General features: G+C 58.7%; 2 protein-coding genes across 2 annotated transcripts in view; one reads left to right on the forward strand and one right to left on the reverse strand.

The window, feature by feature from the left end:
- HCN3 (hyperpolarization activated cyclic nucleotide gated potassium channel 3) overlaps window positions 1-8,809 on the forward strand; it is a 9,692-nt gene extending 883 nt beyond the window's left edge. The window contains exons 2-8 of the mRNA XM_040635765.1: window positions 2,678-3,113; window positions 3,965-4,126; window positions 4,467-4,685; window positions 5,072-5,218; window positions 5,607-5,847; window positions 6,692-6,856; window positions 7,305-8,809. Of these exons, the coding sequence (XP_040491699.1) occupies window positions 2,678-3,113; window positions 3,965-4,126; window positions 4,467-4,685; window positions 5,072-5,218; window positions 5,607-5,847; window positions 6,692-6,856; window positions 7,305-8,005 (2,071 nt within the window). The 3' untranslated portion in view covers window positions 8,006-8,809. The remainder of the gene's footprint in view (window positions 1-2,677; window positions 3,114-3,964; window positions 4,127-4,466; window positions 4,686-5,071; window positions 5,219-5,606; window positions 5,848-6,691; window positions 6,857-7,304) is intronic.
- A 50-nt stretch (window positions 8,810-8,859) lies between these two features.
- PKLR (pyruvate kinase L/R) lies at window positions 8,860-17,132 on the reverse strand. Its single transcript, XM_040635758.1, has 11 exons — window positions 17,033-17,132; window positions 16,013-16,195; window positions 13,833-13,924; window positions 13,596-13,727; window positions 13,262-13,448; window positions 12,640-12,910; window positions 12,368-12,518; window positions 11,924-12,076; window positions 11,676-11,842; window positions 10,662-10,843; window positions 8,860-10,095 (listed from the first exon to the last, which is right to left on the reverse strand). Exons 1-11 carry the CDS (start codon window positions 17,130-17,132, stop codon window positions 9,989-9,991), a joined length of 1,725 nt encoding a protein of 574 aa, XP_040491692.1. The 3' UTR covers window positions 8,860-9,988.
- Between the last annotated feature and the right edge of the window lie 590 nt (window positions 17,133-17,722).

Consider the following 17,722-nt stretch of genomic DNA (forward strand, 5'->3'; position numbering starts at 1 on the left):
GGGGGGGGGGCGGACCAGCTGCGGTTCTTGTCGCTGTCCCTGGTGCTGAAGGCGGGATGCGGCGGGGCAGGGACGGGACTCCGAGCGATTGAGGCAAGAACGCAGGGGCACGGCCGCCCTCCCAGGTGATTATCAGAAAGACATAGGGACGGAGGGTGGAGGTGGGGCTATTTCACAGTCCCCATCAGGCTGTACCTCTACATCAAGGTCGCTAGGGGAGGAGAGCAGCCCTGTCCTTGGGGGAAATGAAGGACAGCTTTTGGATGAGGCAACAGTGTGTCCAAAGCATCTAAGGTGGGGAGGAAAATGAGCAGAAAGGATGAGGTGTGAATCGGGAGGCTGGAAACACAATTGGAGACCTGGACATCATTTTGAATCCACAGCCATACACACTCCCTTAATGTTCCCCTTTCTCCCATTGTTCCTTCCTCTCCCTTACTGCCTCATTCCCACTCCACCAGTGCACCTGTTCTAGCCTCCTGTGATCTCCCTCCCCTCCCCCATTTCATCCTCAGATGTAACCCCAGAAGCCATGTATCTCCCTTATTATCATGCTTCTTCTCTGTCCTCTCTACTGCATCACCCGCTAGGCTTGTGACTGCCTGTGAGTCAGGCTGTGAAGATGCTCCATGGCTGGGCGAGCCCTCCTCTCGTCCTCTCTCCCAGCTCACAGTACAGGGTTTCTCCAGTGGCCAGGAGGCGGAGGAAGAGGGGGTAAAGGAGTTGTTGTTGATTGAAAGCACATAGTCTGAGGGGCTTCCTGGAGGCCTGGATTTGGGAATCCCCATGTTTCTTTTAGAAGCTGAAAAGATTGATTTTGTAGTCAGACTCAGAAGGGGGTGGGTCCTGGTTTGATCCTGTGATTCGATGTGTCCTGGAATTAAAACCACCAGACCTGGGGCACCTGGGTGGCCCCCAGTCAGTTAAGCGTCCAACTCTTGGTTTCGGCTCAGGTTGTGATCTCAGTCATGAGATCGAGCCCCACATCGGGCTCTGCACTCAGTCTGCTTAAGACTCCCTCTTCCTCTCTCTCTGCCCCCCCCCCGCTGCTCTCTCTCTCTCAAATACATAAATAAATCTTTAAAAAAAAAACAGAAATAAAACCAGCGTTGCTAATGGGGGCCCTAGATGGTCCAGTGATCTCTGAATGAAGGCTTCTCCTAGCTTCCTCCTGACCTCTTCTTCCACACTTCCAGCACAGCAGTGTGGCCCTCCCCTGCTTGTGCCCTTGCCTGGGCTCAGCCAGAGTGTCAGCAGGCATAGGGAGATCAGGGAAGGAAAGGGGTGCAGAGCTTTAAACCTCACAGCCTCGGGATCTCCTGCGGAGCCTCTCTGTGTGCAGCCCTGTCTGAAGGGCTGTGGAGGGGGGTGGGACATCCCTGTAAAGCTCAGTTCAGATGGGAAGCAGAACAGACCACCCCACCCTGGGACATAGATGACCAGATAGATCCCAGCAGAGAACCAGGAACCATGGGTCCAGCTGTGTTGGGAAGGAGGGTTGGGGTGGGGAGGGCATGAAGTCCTAGACCAGGAATGGGCAGAGAGCTGCAGATGGAAGAAGCAGCAACCTCTTCAGAAATCTCGAACAAAAGGTGGGTGAGTCATGAAACCAACTAGTGCTTCCACAGCACCGTCTACCCATTGTCTCAGCGCCTATGTGTTCAACCACCCTGCGGGGTTAGCACAGGGTACTTGATCTTTTTTTAACTTTAAAAATATTTATTTAATGGTAGTGACATAAAGCATATACATGATAAGATATTAAGTATATATTATACGTATTAAAGAGACGTGTGTATAGAGTGAGGATGCGTATACAGTAGATACGTGTACAGTAGGTGTCTATGCAGTAGACACCTACATAGCGGTGTAGTATATGCTGGTATATTATACTGCATATATACTCAAAATACATGTGTGTGTGCACATACACGCACGTACACACATACATACGTCCATGGATATGCAATCACGAAGCACACCCTCATGTCACAACCACCTAAGTGAAGAGAGACTACCTTGCCGGCACCCGGAAGCACCCTCACTGCTCTCACAGCCCTTTCCCTAACCTACTGTTCTAATTTTTGTGGCACTCATGTCCTTACTTTTTTTTTTTTAATAGTTTACCACTTTTCTGTGCATCTCTAAATAATGCAGTTTAGTCTTGCCTGCTTTGGAACTTTGTGCAAGTGGAATCATCCAGTATGTGTCCTTTTGTTTTTTCTTTGGCTCAGCACTAGACTAGTGAGATTCAGGCAAGCTGCGGATCGCCGCAGCGCTGGGTGATTTCAGGGCCTGCTGTAGATGATTCCAGGGTGCGAGTATGGCACAGTCTATCTATGGTATTTATTTTATGTATCTACATTGTTCTACTGATGAACATTCTGGATTGTTTCCAGATCTCCTGCTGCTGTAAACATTCCTGTATGTATCTCCTGGAGCACACGCTTCCCTTGAGTGTGGATGTGCTTAGAGTGGGATTGCTGGGTTGCCGGGAATGCAAATGTTTAACTTAGATAACGCCAAACTATTTTCCCAGATGGTGGTCCCACCTTCCACCCCGATCAGCTGTAAATGGCCATTCCCTTCCCCACCCTTGGCTGTATCAGACTCTCTCCTGTTTGTCTTGCGGCTGGTGCAATCTCGTGGTCTTGCTCCCGTCCTGCCCCCACCTTAGGTTTTACTGGGACCTGATCATGCTCCTGTTGATGGTGGGGAACCTCATTGTGCTGCCCGTGGGCATCACCTTCTTCAAGGAGGAGAACTCCCCGCCGTGGATCGTCTTCAACGTCCTCTCGGACACTTTCTTCCTGCTGGATCTGGTGCTCAACTTCCGCACCGGCATCGTGGTGGAGGAGGGCGCCGAAATCCTGCTGGCACCGCGCGCCATCCGGTCGCGCTACCTGCGCACCTGGTTCCTCGTCGATCTCATCTCCTCCATCCCGGTGGATTACATCTTCCTGGTGGTGGAGCTGGAGCCACGACTGGACGCCGAGGTCTACAAAACAGCGCGGGCGCTGCGCATCGTGCGCTTCACCAAGATCCTCAGCCTGCTGCGGCTGCTCCGCCTCTCCCGAGGTGGGCAGGGGTCTCGCAGGCTCCTCTGGGACAGCGCTATGGGTGGGGCTCCTGGTGACTTTATGGGGTGAGGCAGCTGGGTGGGCTCTCTCCAAAGTTGGTGGGGCGGAAGCAGGGGCACGATGAGGGTTCAGGGGGTGGGCCCCCCCCACGCCCCGGAGGTGAGGAGGGTGGAGCACAGCCGTGGAGGAACACTTGCAGGTTAGTTGGCCTCTGGCCCCGAGGAATTGGGAGCGGAGCAGGCTGCGGAAGGGCCTGGCGTTTCAGCTTTGAGCGGAGCGGATTTGAGTGGTTCAGAGTGTGAGCCCTGCAATCTCGTTGCCTGTGATCGTATCCCCGTTTTACTATTTACTATATGAGACTTCGTTTCCTCTTCTATAAAATGAAAGTGTTAAATATACTTACATATGAGAAGGTTGTAAGGACTAAAGGAATTAATACCCGTAAAGCTCCTAGAACAGTGCCTGCAACATAGTAAGCTCTCTGTTAGTGCTACGGGAGGGCCAGGGGGCTGTGGGCGTGAATCCTTGCACGCACGCCATGGGGACAGTACACTGTGAAATGCCCTCTTTCCTCTCTTCCCGCCAGCACAGCCTGGGCAGCCTGTGCAGTCGATGTTTTTGTTTCTGCTGTGACACCGTGATTCTGGGCACATGACCGGCCTCCATCTCCTCTCTATCAGATGAGCGTAGTGACACAGCCGACTTTGTAGTATCTCTGCGTGTGTGCCGTAGGGCTCTCTAGACGCGGCAACAGCCAGGCTTAACAAATTCGTGGGGGCTGGGGCTACAGAGAAGCTCAGGGAGAGAATCTGCAGGGCCAGGAATAGAGGAGGACCGGCGGGGAGGGGGTCCTGTCCACAGCAGGCGCTCCTCGGACTTCTCAGATCTTTCACATGACCTACGACCTGGCCAGCGCCGTGGTCCGCATCTGCAACCTCATCGGGATGATGCTGCTGCTGTGCCACTGGGACGGCTGCCTGCAGTTCCTGGTGCCCATGCTGCAGGACTTCCCTCCTGACTGCTGGGTCTCCATCAACCGCATGGTGGTGAGAACTCCCCACGGCTCTGGCGCTTCTGGGCCTGCTCGAGGCTCTTCAGCTTGAGTTAGGGGCTCAGGAGGCGGGAGATGATTGACAGAGTGGGGAGGTGAGGGGGACTACCTAGAGGAAGCGCTTTTGTGTTGTGGGGAGCAGGCAGGGAAGGACATGAAGGCGGACACCGAGGGCCCCCACGCTGCAGAGAGGCCCCTTCTGCCCCCAGGCCCCCAGAACCAAGTCTGAAGAAGAGGGGGGGCAGGCGGAAGGACCGAAGGGGGGGATTGCAGGAGGAGGATGAGGCCTCTCCGAGGAGGCTGTCCCCAGCTCGGCAATGCCCTCTGCCCTCCAGAACCACTCGTGGGGGCGCCAGTATTCCCACGCCCTGTTCAAGGCCATGAGCCACATGCTGTGCATCGGCTACGGGCAGCAGGCCCCTGTCGGCATGCCCGACGTCTGGCTCACCATGCTCAGCATGATCGTGGGCGCCACCTGCTACGCCATGTTCATCGGCCATGCCACGGCGCTCATCCAGTCCCTGGACTCCTCCCGGCGTCAGTACCAGGAGAAGGTCAGCAGGGGCAGGAGAAGGAAGGGGTGGGCATGGAAGCGTGTTAGAGGCTGGGTAGCTCCACTCCAGGCCAATTCTGATGCATGCCCCCATTGGGTCTCTGTCCTTGCCTGCCCTGTGTCCGTTTGTCCCGTGCCCCTGTGTGTGACTGTTTCCTTGTTTGGACCTATATCCCTGTCCTTGGACCCTTCCTCTGCCCACGTCTGGGTTTTCCTGTGACTGCCGTGTGACTTCCCTGTGGCCTGCCATACCTCCTTGTGTCTCCATGTTTCACGCCTCCGGATTGGCCAATGCCTGTGGTCTTTCTTCCACATACCGCCCCCACGACCCCTGCCCTGCACCTGGCTCTGTGTCCGCCGCCTGCTGGCCCCCGGCTGGCCCTCCAGTACAAGCAGGTGGAGCAGTACATGTCCTTCCACAAGCTGCCGGCTGACACCCGGCAGCGCATCCACGACTACTACGAGCACCGCTACCAGGGGAAGATGTTCGACGAGGACAGCATCCTGGGCGAGCTGAGCGAGCCGCTTCGGGAGGTGGGGCTGGGCGCGTGGGGTCCCATCTGGGGTGGGGGCTACTGGTCAGTAGGTGCACCTGTAGGGAGGAGGGCCTGTGGAGGGCCTCATCAGAGGCCAGGCCTCTGGGGGGCTTTTAGGGACTAGGGTCTTTCTGGAAGGTCTTATGGGAGTTAAGTATACATGGTGAGGGGCAGCAAGGATCCCTGTTTTGGGGGGACGGTCCTGCGGGGGCTTATGGGAGAGCTCTGAAGGCAGGAGCTTAAGGATGGTCCCAGGCCCACTGAAGCATCCCCATCCTTTGGCAGATCATGACCCCAGGGGTGGGGCCTCTGGAGACAGATGAGCTTGATGGGGGCACGTTGGGCCAGGGGTCACTGCCTGCCTGACAGGCCCCTCCCCTGCCCAGGAGATCATTAACTTCACCTGCCGGGGCCTGGTGGCCCACATGCCACTGTTTGCCCACGCTGACCCCAGCTTCGTCACGGCCGTGCTGACCAAGCTACGCTTTGAGGTCTTCCAGCCGGGGGACCTGGTGGTGCGCGAGGGCTCTGTGGGCAGGAAGATGTACTTCATCCAGCATGGGCTGCTCAGTGTGCTGGCACGTGGCGCCCGGGACACCCGCCTCACCGACGGATCCTACTTTGGGGGTCAGCAGGCCTCAGGGAGGGTGGGGGGACTAGAGCAGAGGCCAGAGGGCAATTGCTCCCCTGGATCAGGGTCCCTGCCTGGCTGTGTGCAGAATCACAGAGTCCCAGCCTTCCCTAGGCCTGCTTAACCAGAGTCTCAGGGCCTGGGCCCTGGGGCTCTGCGGTTTTAAACAGCTTCCTATGAGAGTCCGATGCATAGCCAGCTTGACAATTTCTGGGCCAATGGGTCTTGTAGAACCCTTAAGCAGTGAAATTCAAGGATCTAGGAGATGAAAGAAAGATAGCAATAAAGCCCTGCTGTTCCAGGGGCTTGAGTTTGATGGCTCCGTGGTGGGATGCCCTGGCGGCACGGTTCGGGGGTCAGGCTACGGCAGTGGGAGCCTTTCCACCAAATGCTGCCCAAAGCCTCTTGAGGCTCTGCCCTGTCTCAGCCTCAAACCACCTGCCACTCTCCAGCATCCCTGTCCTGTTGACTTTGCCCTTTGGCACTGCTTTTTCTCCTTCTCGGTTGCCCTTGGACTTCATTCCAAGGGGCGGGTGGAGAAGGTACAGAGAGGGCACTGCCCCAGGCCTGCCCCTTGGGCCAGAGTAGGAGAGTGGGTACGAATTAAATGGAGTGGAATAACTGGGCGCGTGGGGGCCAGAGAGACCCACCTGTTTGTCAGCTTTAATTTGGAGAGAGTGAGAGGGATTGTAATCGTGCAGTCTGGAGAAAGACAACCCTTGGGGTGTTTAGGGACCTTGGTGGGGGTGGGGAGGAGCCTGAGGAGGCTGGGTCAGCTGCTGCAGGCGAGAGGGAATTCTGGGGACGGCGGGTCTGAAGGCCTCCTCCCAACTTGGACAGAGATCTGTCTGCTGACGCGGGGCCGGCGCACAGCCAGCGTGCGGGCTGACACCTACTGCCGCCTCTACTCGCTCAGTGTGGACCATTTCAACGCCGTGCTGGAGGAGTTCCCCATGATGCGCCGGGCCTTTGAGACCGTGGCCATGGATCGCCTGCAACGCATCGGTGAGGCTCGTCTGCCCTGTGCGCCCTGGGGTCCTGGCTGTGTCCCCACCCACCGCCACAGCAAGGCGCCCCCCCGCCTCCTGGGGCCCAGGCTCTAATGCACCAGTGTCACACCCCAGCCCACCCTGTTCTCAGCAAATGCCCCCACAAGACCATCAACACTATGCCTCACGGTCCTTGTCACTCCGTGTCTCCTGCCCCTGCACATATCACCCCGAGTCTCCATGCCCAGAGTCCCGAGTACCTGTCCCTGACCCACACCATCTCTGATCCATGCTCTCATCCCTGACCCTCTTGTTCCAACCCCCACCTCCCAACCTCCAGCCCCATCCCCCACCCTGTTGCCATCTTTTGACTCCATCTTGCTATCCTCCTGCTCTCTGATACCCAGCCTTCCCCTTGGACTCCTTCCATATCCTCATTCTCTCCCCACTGGGACCATTTCTAGGCAAGAAGAATTCTGTACTGCAGCGGAAACGCTCTGAGCCAAGTCCGGGCAGCAGTGGGGGCACCATGGAGCAGCACTTGGTGCAGCATGACAGGGACATGGCCCGGGGTGTTCGGGGCCCAGCCCCAGGCACAGGCGCTCGGCTCAGCGGAAAGCCGGTGCTGTGGGAGCCACTGGTGCGCGCGCCTCTGCAGGCGGCCGCCGTGACGTCCAGTGTGGCCATGGCCCTGACTCACCAGCGGGGCCCGCTGCCCCTCTCCCCTGACTCTCCAGCCACCCTCCTGGCTCGCTCTGCTCGACGCTCAGCAGGCTCCCCAGCCTCCCCGCTAGTGCCTGTCCGAGCTGGCCCTCTGCTGGCCCGCGGTCCATGGGCATCTACCTCCCGCCTGCCCGTCCCGCCTGCCCGAACCCTCCACGCCAGCCTGTCCCGGGCTGGGCGCTCCCAGGTGTCCTTGCTGGGCCCCCCCCCAGGAGGAGGTGGACGGCGACTAGGACTTCGGGGCCGCCCACTCTCGGCCTCCCAACCCTCTCTGCCTCAACGGGCCGCCGGGGATGGCTCTCCCGGGCGTAAGGGCTCAGGAAGTGAACGCCTGTCCTCCTCAGGGCTCTTGGCCAAGCTTCCAGGGACAGCCCAGCCCCCCAGGCCCTCAGTGCCCGAGCCAGCTGCCCCTCGGGGCCCCCAGCTCTCTGCCAACATGTGAAACTTTTGGGTAAGCTCTTGGATGCAGCAGTGTGTGCCTGAGGGCAGACGCCTCTTGGGGAGGCCAAGGAGACCTGAAACACGGCCCTGTGGGAATATCTCCCTTTACTACCAAGGGGACGGTTTCTGTCCTCAGCTCAGGCACCCTGCAGCCTGTCTGACATCCTCCTAATCCATTCACCCATCCTCCAAATGTCTGAGCGCCTACCATGTTCAAGACACTGTGCCAGGCGCTGTATGTCTTCACTGCCAAGTAGAAGTGATTCCAAGGCTCCGAGAGGGGTGTTCCCCTGGCATGATCCTGCCAGGCGCAGGCTCAGGCCCAGGCCCCCGTCTCACCAAGCACAAGTCCTTGCCACCGCCATCACTGCCAAGCAACTAGATGTCTGTTTCCCGGCCCGTGACCCTGCCAGGTGCTGCCTGCTGCGTTCGTCCTCTGTCTCCCTAGCACAGCGGGCACTGCCGATCCCCTGTGCCTCCGCTGCCATCAACAGATGTCCTGGCTTCCCAGTGTGGGCCCGCCCCTCTGCCCCCACCAGCAGGAACACGTCTCCTGTCAAGTCCCCTGCACTCTCTGTCCCTGTGCTAGAACTGTCTTTTTGTAGACTGGGGCCACCTCCTCCCCATGCCCCTGCCCTGCTGGTGTGCCCCTTGACGCTAAAGGATGGTTGGCACCTCATTTAATGTGCCAGCCTGGATCCCCCCAAGTAGGGGCAAGTGGCTGATCCTTAGATGGCACTTTCTTTCCTCCCTCCCTCCCTCGTTTATTCTTATTATTCAATCACGTAATAATTGTATTTATTCATTTGCTAGTTTTATTATTAATTGATTTTATTCAGCCGTTCCTTTATCCTCCCCTCCCCACCTCTCCTTGTACGGAGAGAGGAAGGACCAGGGCCCTCCATGCCGGCTCCTGTGGTCTTCGCTCCGCTCCATCAGCAGGCAGCAATACTGAGCCCTCTCCCTGCCTAGGGTGCGGCGGGAAGGGCTACCCAAGCGGGGAGGAGGACTCTTGCTACTTTTAGGGGTTTTGCTCCGCCCGAGGTTACTGCTGCTGCAAGAGTAAGGGGAGGACCCGAGGTATCCAAGCCTGGGGAAGGGCAGGCTTGCCACTACCTCTGCCTTCTCGGGGATGGGAGAAATCCCTCGCCCCGCTCTGTCCCCATGCCCGCTCTACAGTATCAGAGAATGTGGGGCCAGGATCCTAAATCCTTCTTCTTGAGTTAAGTGTCCTGGGGTTTTATAACTGCTCCCAGACACCTGGGTTTAAAAGGAAAACAGAGCTACTCGTTTTGGCTCCTGGTTTGTGTGGGGGAACACACGGGCAAGAAGGAGTTTCTGGGTGCAGGAGGAGGCAGCTGGGCCTCTGACCCAGCAAGGGATGGGTGGGCATGAGAGCAGCCAGGGAGAGGCCTGCCAACCCAGCAGAGGTTGTGAAGACAGTGACAACAGGAGCCCCCCAGCTCTCAGGGCTCCCCGGTGCTCATCCCGCCTCGATTCTCCAAAAGAGTGGTGCTTTGATGTCACTGTCCCTCACAACGAAGGAAGAGGTGGCGTTCTCCCCTGGAGATGCCCAGATCGTCACGAGGGCCACCAGAGAGTATCAGACTGCACGGGTAGTGATTTTGTGGAGACTGCCCTGTTCCCCCGCCCCCCACCCCCCAGGTACGGGAAGCCCAGGGGAATCGAATTAACCAGCTAAGCTAGGATTAGGGGCTCAGAGCGTCTTAGGGCCCAGCTGAGAGCACTGGGCACAGGGGACATAGGATTGGTGCTGCCAGATGGCCAGTGCTTAGCTGGATACAGACCTTCGGGGCCTTCGTGAAAGGGAGAGGGGAAGAGGCGCCCTGGAACGGGGCTAGACAGCAGATGTGGCCTCAGCCTGGAGGGCCCGGAACAGAGAAGACAGCTGTGGGACCATAGGGGGATGGTGGGGTGGAGGGAGTGGGGTCCGGGTCGGGCTGGGTCAGCAGGGCGTGGTGTCTCAGGAGACGCTCAGCACTCGCATGATGTTGGTGTAGCCAGAGCCAGGTCGCCAGCCTGTCACCACGATCACCAGGTCCCCCACGCGAAGGAAGCCACGGAGCTTTCCTGGCAGGGGTGCGGGGAGAAGATGACAGTCAGCCATTGAAGGACACAGGCCAGCCCTGTCACGAGAACCAGCCACTACCCTCCATCTCCTCCAGGGCAGCTGGAGGGGCCTGAGGCGAACTGCACGGTGCGCCACAGGCGGCGCCACGAGGAGCGCGACCGCGGCAGTCTGTTGGAGCTGCAGGTGCGTCCAGGGTGGCTGTCCGCCTGTGCTGCCATGCTGAAAGGAAGGGGTGGGGTGTGATCACAGTCAATCAGATTTTAGTTCCAGCTGGGGGGCGGGGCTGGGTCCCTCTTGGACTCTCACCTCTTACTCCTTACGTCCCACCCAGCTCTGGCCACCTGGTGCGGGCAGTAGCTGGGCAGACCTCGCTCCCACTGCCCTCCTCCTCAGCATGTCCCCCCGCCCCTGGAGGCCAAAATATCCCTGTGTCTTAGTAAACCTCTCAGAGAAACTCTGGGACCAGAGGAGAGAGGCAAGGCCCTCTGAGTGGGTGTGGAAGTTAAGGTCGGGGGACTGATGGCGCAGACCCAGGGCCGGATGGGAGGAAACGTAGGCAGCTCACCACTTTCAATGCCAAATTGGACCCGGCGATCCACGTCATCTGCCCAGATGGCCTCTGGAGGTTCACTGTAGAGCAAGGGGAAGACCCCTCGGCACAGGTGGGCCTGCCGAGCAGCCTGGGCAGAACGGGTGACAGCAATGACTGCTGCCCGAGGTCGGTACCGAGACAGCAGCTGTGCTGAGCTGAAGGAGATGGAGAAGGTCTCAGAATAGTGACAGAGTGTTGAACCAGGAAACGAGGGTTTGGGTTCTGGTCCCAGGTGTCACAAACAAGCTGTGTGGCCCTGGGTGAGTCATCATATTTCTCTGGGCCTTGTGTTTCTCACCTGTAAAATGGGCATAAGAATGCCTGCCCCTCTTGTGACACAAAGAAGATCAGAGATGAGGAAGCGTAGATCAAAGCAGATAATAAGAAACTTCTTCAGAGGCATAAAACCCTCCTGGGAACGTACCTACATGTAGTACTTAACTCACAAGTGTCTCTTGTTAGTCCTCACAACCCCACAAGAAAACGGAGGTCAATAGGGCCTGGGTGACTTACCCGAGGCATCATAGCTGATTTCAGAGCAAAGACTTAGAACTAAGGCCTTCTGGGCCCTTCTGCAACACCTCAGCATGGTAAGGCTTTGTGGGTTAAAAGCAGGGGCCCTAAAGTGTCCTGGAAGCCTACGTGCCCAGTGATATCACCTTCTCTTCCAAGCCCCTGGAGCTCACAGCTCCAAGATCCATCTTTCCTGGCCTCCAGCCACCTCTCCTCTTGCCACAGAACGATACTCTTCATCTCTGACGTCAAGACAAAACTCAAGCCTGGCGCCCATCCCAGCCTGCCCCGGCCCAAAGCTCCGTCCTGCCGTGGCCAGTGTCCCCTCACCGGCCAGCCTGGGGCCCATCCCAGCCTACCCCAGCCCAAAGCTCTGTCCTGCCGTGGCCAGTGTCCCCTCACCGGCCAGCCTGGGGCCCATCCCAGCCTGCCCCGGCCCAAAGCTCCGTCCTGCCATGGCCAGTGTCCCCTCACCGGCCAGTCGTGGTCAGCACGATGATGGCGGCAGCACAGCACTTGAAGGCGGCCTCTACCGCGCCTATGGCAGTGACCTCAGTGGGATCGCGGCTCAGGGGCGCTGCCCGGCGCAGTTCCTCAAACAGCTGCCGGTGGTACACCGCAGCCTCCGCCTCCCGGGCGATCTGCAAGCACTGGGAGGTCAGGCGGGGGCGGGGGCACCGCAGCCGGGAAGGGGCTCTTGTTCTGGCGTTCGGAGCTCCTACCGCGTGCTGCATCTTCACCGCCTCCACGGGAAATCGGCCCTTGGCGGTCTCGCCCGACAGCATGATGCAGTCGGCTCCGTCCAGCACGGCATTGGCTACGTCACTCGTCTCTGCCCGGGTCGGCCGCGGCTTCGCGATCATGCTCTCCAGCATCTGGGGGACATCAGACATCGGGCCGTCAGGGCTGTCAGACTCCCACTCTGACTGGGAACCCTGCCCGAGCTACTTCTCTGTCGCTCTCAGAGGGACCCGAAAGCCAGGGTCACAGTCATAAACTATGTGATTCTGACGACTCGGTTTCCTCATCTGAAAATGGGGCTCACAGAATCTCTTCCCAACTTCGTTGTTTGAGCAAAATGTGCTACAGACCTAAGGTGTGGGTATCCACCCTCAGGTGTCCCCAAAACCCGGAGAATGCCGGGGGCCCGAGGGCTCACTCCAGACCTGTGTGGCGCAGACGACGGGCTTGCCCGCCAAGTTGCAACGTCCGATCATCATCTTCTGGGCCAGGAAAACCTTCTCGGCTGGGATCTCGATGCCCAGGTCGCCCCGTGCCACCATGATGCCATCGCTCACCTCCAGGATTTCATCAAACCTGGGCGTTTGGGGGAGTCAGGGCTGGGGAAGAGCCAGGAGATTCCAGGGAGAAGCAGGCTGGAGAAGAGGAGGGTGATGGGGACGGCTAGGGCCTGATGGGGACAAAAACCAAGCCTCACTTCTTCACGCCTTCGTGGTTCTCGATTTTGCTAATGATCTTGATGTTGCGTCCTTCAGGCCCCAGAGCAGCTCGGATGGTAGCCACATCACTGGCTTTCCGCACGAAGGAGGCAAAGACGATGTCCACGTTATGCTGCACCCCGAAGCGCAAGTCCAGGACGTCTTGCTCAGACAGCCCGGGCAAGTCCACCTCGGCGCCTGGCAAGTTCACGCCCTTCCGGCTGCCCAGGAGGCCTCCGTTCTCCACTTGGGTCTCCAGCCCCTCCAGGCCTACAGGCACGGAAAGAGCCAGCGCAGGTCAGGGGTGAGCAGGGGGCATAGTCACGGAGAGCGAGCTCGGGTCTTGGGCCTCCAGGAGTGAGCAACCCATGTCCTAGTGTCTGTCCACCCTTGGCCAGGCCTGCGCACCGAACAGGCACCGTGGGCCCGCAAGAAGAGGCGAACCCAGCAGTCCAGCCCCAGCCTGGGTGGGGCCCACAAGTCTGGACACCGGGGGCTCCCGGGGCGGGTGAGGAAGGGCGCTGGCCAGGGGTGGGGGCGGCGGGTCTACGGGGCGAGGGGGCCAAGGGAAGGGAGTGAACCCTGCCTTCCCGCTCCGCTGGGGCGGCGGCTCATCCGCACCGATTTTCTTGACCTGGAGGGAGATGAGCCCGTCGTCTATGTAGATGCGGCCCCCCACCGGCACGACCTTCACGATATTGGGGTAGTCCACCCACACGGTGTTCGCGTCCCCCCTTGTCCGGAACGCTGGGTCCACGGTCACCAGCACCCGGGAGCCCTTCACTAGCTCCACCTCGGCCTCCGGGCCCTAGGGGCGGGGCCAGAGTGGCCTTGAGACCCGCCTCGTGCCACACCCTCCCGGGCCCCGCCCCCGCGGCCTCGGCCCCGCCCCTCGCACAGCCGGGGCGGGGGGGGGGCGCCTGGGGAAGCCCGCGGCGCGAGGCCCGCCTCTCACCCCCTGCAGGACTCCGGTGCGTATCTCCGGTCCCTTGGTGTCCAGGGCGATGGCCACGGGTCGGTAGCCGAGGGGAGAAGTTGCAAAGCTCTCCACCGCCTCCCGGATGTTGGCGATGGACTGAGCGTGGTACTGGGGACGAGCGGCAGCGATTTCAGGGGAAGGTAGCCAGCCTACCCCTACCCCCACCCCCGGCAAGCTTTAGCTCCGCCCCCTCCCCTTGGCCCTGCCCCAAACCTCGTGGGAGCCGTGCGAGAAGTTGAGGCGCGCAATGTTCATCCCGGCTTTGATCATCTCCTTGAGGCTCTCTACCGAGTGAGAGGCCGGCCCTGAAGCAGAGATTCCACTCAGACAACCTTCTTCCCAAACCCATCGCCACCCGCAGAGCCGCCCCACGCCACAGCAGCCCAGCCGCCTGACCTTTATTCCCTGACGCAACCTCTCTGCTCACAGGTCAGCCAACACCTGCTTCCTTGAGGGGGGGGGGCACCGTGGGGGTCTTGGAGGGCAGCGTCCTGAGCTAGGCTTGAGGCAACTGTGTTGGCAGTGATGTAACTGCTGCAGAGTGGGGGTTCCCTGGTGCATGAGGGGGTACGGCAGGAGATAACGTGCCAGGTGAGGTCATTTGGGGTCCGTCTGGGCCCTTAGAGCTGAGAGGCCTCATACCGACAGAGGAGAGGCGATCTCCCCCCACCCCTGCTTTGCTGGCCAGGCAGCTGCGTAACTGAGAGCCCCTTCCCAAAGCCAGTTTGCACATGGGCACGAGGCCCCTTCGTCAGCTGCTCCAAGACAGATTCAGCCCCCTGTGACATCAATGTGTTCCTTTCTGTTGGTGCGTATCAGCACGTAGCCCTGCTGCTCTCTTTCATCATCAAAGAAATTCTCTAAGCCCCAGCGCCCCTCCAGCTACAGTCCTGCTTCTTTGCTCTCCTTTGCAGCAGCACCCATTGCGAGGGCTGTCTGCTCTCTGCCTCTGGTTCTCCTTCCTGTCCCTCTTCTCCCTAGCTCTCACTCCGGCCCCGCCTCTCTACTGCATCTCTTCCAGCCAGGGTCGCCAAGAGCCTCCGTGTCGTTGCTAAATTGTGCTCATCCCGCTGGTCAGTCAGCAGCGTTGGGCCCGCGTCCTTGACGCACCTTCCTCACGTGGCCGCCAGGACATGCCGCCTCTCCTGTCCCCTCCCACCCCACTGGCCGCTGCTTCTCAGCCCTTGCTTCCTCCCCTTGACAATAGATGCCTCATTCTCTTCTCTGTCATTTTCCCTTCACTCCCTTGGTGGTCTCACCGAGTCTCTTGGCTTTAAACACCGTCTACATGCTGACGACTCCCACATTTGTATCTCCAATTCAGACCTCTGCCCCAAACCCAGACTTGTGTATCTGATTGCCTCTGCGCATCTGAACTCAGCATGCACGACGCCCAACTCCTGATCTCCTCCCTGCAAAACCTCTGTAAGGTCTTTGCTGCTCAGTTGATAATGCATCCTTCTAGTGCCTCACGCCAAAAGCCTTGGACTCCTCTATGACTCCTTTTTCACCCTCAGCCCCTCCCCATGTCCAGCCCATCTGGAAATCCGGTCGACTCCATCTTCCAAATGCACTCAGGAGCTGATCTCTTCTGACCACCACCACTGCCCCCACCTGGTGTGAGCCAGAAATGTCGCAGGAGCGGCTTCTGCTCTTGCCCCCACGGCCACCCCCAACCTCTTCAGTACAGCCGGCGGTCCGTTGCAGCATAAGGAAGAGCGAGTCATCCTCCCCCTGGCACTCTGCAGCCCTCTCCCACTTCTCTCGGAGGAAAACTGAACTCGAACTCTAAGAATGGCCCCTAAGCCCTACGTGATCTCCTCCTCCCCTACAATGTCTTCATTTTGCTACTCTTCCTTCCTGATGGTTTCTAACCATTCCAGCCTCCTTGACTGGGGGGCCTTTGCACTGGCTGCTCCCTTGCCTGGAACTCTGCCGCCCCCCGCCCCCATGAGCACAGCTTCCTCTCATCTCCTTCACACCTTTGCTCAGATGTAATTTTGTGAACAATGGCTCCCCAATCTCCACCTCGGACTGCAGCCTGCCTCCTGCCCTTGAGCCCCCAACACCCCTTACTATGCTCTGTGTTCCTTGTTTCCGTAGTTCCTACCACTTTCTCACATACTAAATAATCTATTTATTTTTAAGTTAGTATGTTTAGTATTTATTGTCTCGCCCAGCTAGATGGTCAGCCCCCCTAGGGCGGGGATCTTCATTTATGTCACCGATTGACTCCCGGGGCCCAAAACCTTGGCTACCAAATGCTCAACAAGTATTTGTTTGAATGGATGACTCTGTCAAACATGGAGAGGTCTCAGAGGAGACAGCAGGTGGGGAAGCATCTGGAGAAACACTCAAGGGGTCCTGTGAAGCTGGGGTGGGGGGACGCTCACCGATGGTGGCAATGATGCTGGTACTGCGGGCGGCCACGGGCTCCGAGTCGATGTCCAGGAGGCACAGGTGCTCCAGGAAGCTGTCTGCCATAGCAGCCGACAGCTGCTGCCGCTGGAAGAAGGCCGTGCCCAGCTCGTGGGTCAGCTGGGCCACGCTAGCCCGCCTCAGGTACCCCGCCGGCCCTGCAGTGGAAGAGGGCTGCGTGGGCAGCTGCCGCAACCCCCCACCCTTCACCTCAGTGCACCCCATGTCCCCTCTGTGTCCTCGTCAGGTTTCACTGAGCCCTTCTTAGAAGCTGGGCACTACACAGACGCTATCCTAGAGATGGAATTCGCATCCAGGCCTGGCTGACTCTAGGCTCCAGTTCTTGACCTTCCAGCTCTCTGAGCCTTTAGAACCCCGACTTCCTGCCCTGCAGCTGCTGACTTCCCTCAGCCTCAGCCGTTCACCATATCTAGTCCACAGTGACTGCTCATGATCTGGAATCACCCAGTCCCCTTTCCTAAGCTCCCTGTTCTCTCCTTTCCCATGGGCTGGCTTCCCAACGCCCTCCTCTGAGTTTCCCCAGTCCCTTCAATGCTGCTCCGGTCCTAGGGTCTCTATAGCTTGACCCATCCCAGCCCAGAGGAGCCCCACTCCCAGCCGTACCCTCCATGCCCCTGAGCGCCTGCCTGTCTCTGGGGGTCTGCTCCACGCTGTCGGGTTGTCAGAGGCACGCGGGCCAAGGGAGGAGTTGGGCATGCTGGTTAAAGTGTCACCACCAGGGGCCAAAGTCCAGGCAACACGGGAGTGCCCCGTGGCTCCCATGCTGCAGGACCCCTGCCTACAGAGGCTGGGAAAGAGGCTCGGACGAGGGCCCAAAACTGAACACAGAGGAGACTCCAGTGAACAGAGATTCCCCCCCCGCCCCGCCAAGGCCCTCTCAGCTAGCAGCAGATGTCGGTTATTTGTATCTCCACCCCCACTCCTGATTTCCACCCTCACTCCCCACTCTATTCAGTGGCTTCCCCTTTCCTTACCTCCTGGAGCCCCAATCAGGATGGACTTTGCTAAGTCCCTTTGGGACTTAGAGATCCTTGACCAAAGCTCCTGGGCTTGTATGCTCTCCTGGCTGGACATGCTTACAAAGTGAGAGGCTGTGGAGACGGGGAGAGAGGAGGACAGAACTGCTGGTCTTATCTAAGGGAGACAGAGAAAAGAAAAGGGGCACACCCAGCTGGCTGCCCCTGTCCCCACACAGAGTCCCGCCCCCAGACGTGCTGTCTCTCTGCCCCATCTTCTGGCATCCCCCCTCTCTCATCCACTTTTCCTGATAAGTTTCCAGTTCATTCATGCTGTCATCAACCTGAATAGGGATTTTGGTGATAGGGTCCCTTTTCCTTTGTACTTTACTGAAGTTAGTTCTAGATGAATCTAGGAAGGAGGTGGGTTTATGATAAGGACTGGAGCCTGAAGAAAGGGGGTGGGGAGCACTGCGACAGTGTGGTGCAATTCTCTGGAAGGGCTCTGACAGCATCACTGTTACCATAACACTGGCCACCATTTGCTCATTGGCCAGTATTTATTGAACATCTACTCTGTGCCAGGTCCCAAGGATACAATGGTGAGCAAAACAGACAGGGCCTTTGCCCTTCTGTGGGATTTACAGCATGGGGACACAGACAATAAACAAGCACCAAGGGGCTCCTGGCTGGCTCAGTTGGAAGAGC

Source organism: Ursus maritimus, unplaced genomic scaffold, assembly GCF_017311325.1.
Source record: "Ursus maritimus isolate PB19 unplaced genomic scaffold, ASM1731132v1 scaffold_2, whole genome shotgun sequence".
Taxonomy (NCBI): domain Eukaryota; kingdom Metazoa; phylum Chordata; class Mammalia; order Carnivora; family Ursidae; genus Ursus; species Ursus maritimus.

Excerpts from the sequence above, each read along its gene's own strand:
- PKLR (XM_040635758.1), bottom strand. The coding sequence starts at position 17,132 with ATGTCCAGCCAGGAGAGCATACAAGCCCAGGAGCTTTGGTCAAGGATC. Across the intron at positions 13,449-13,595 it reads GCACCGGAGTCCTGCAGGGG|GGCCCGGAGGCCGAGGTGGA; the intron begins GTGAGAGGCGGG and ends CCCCGCCCCTAG. Across the intron at positions 10,096-10,661 it reads CCAATTTGGCATTGAAAGTG|GAAAGCTCCGTGGCTTCCTT; the intron begins GTGAGCTGCCTA and ends CACCCCTGCCAG.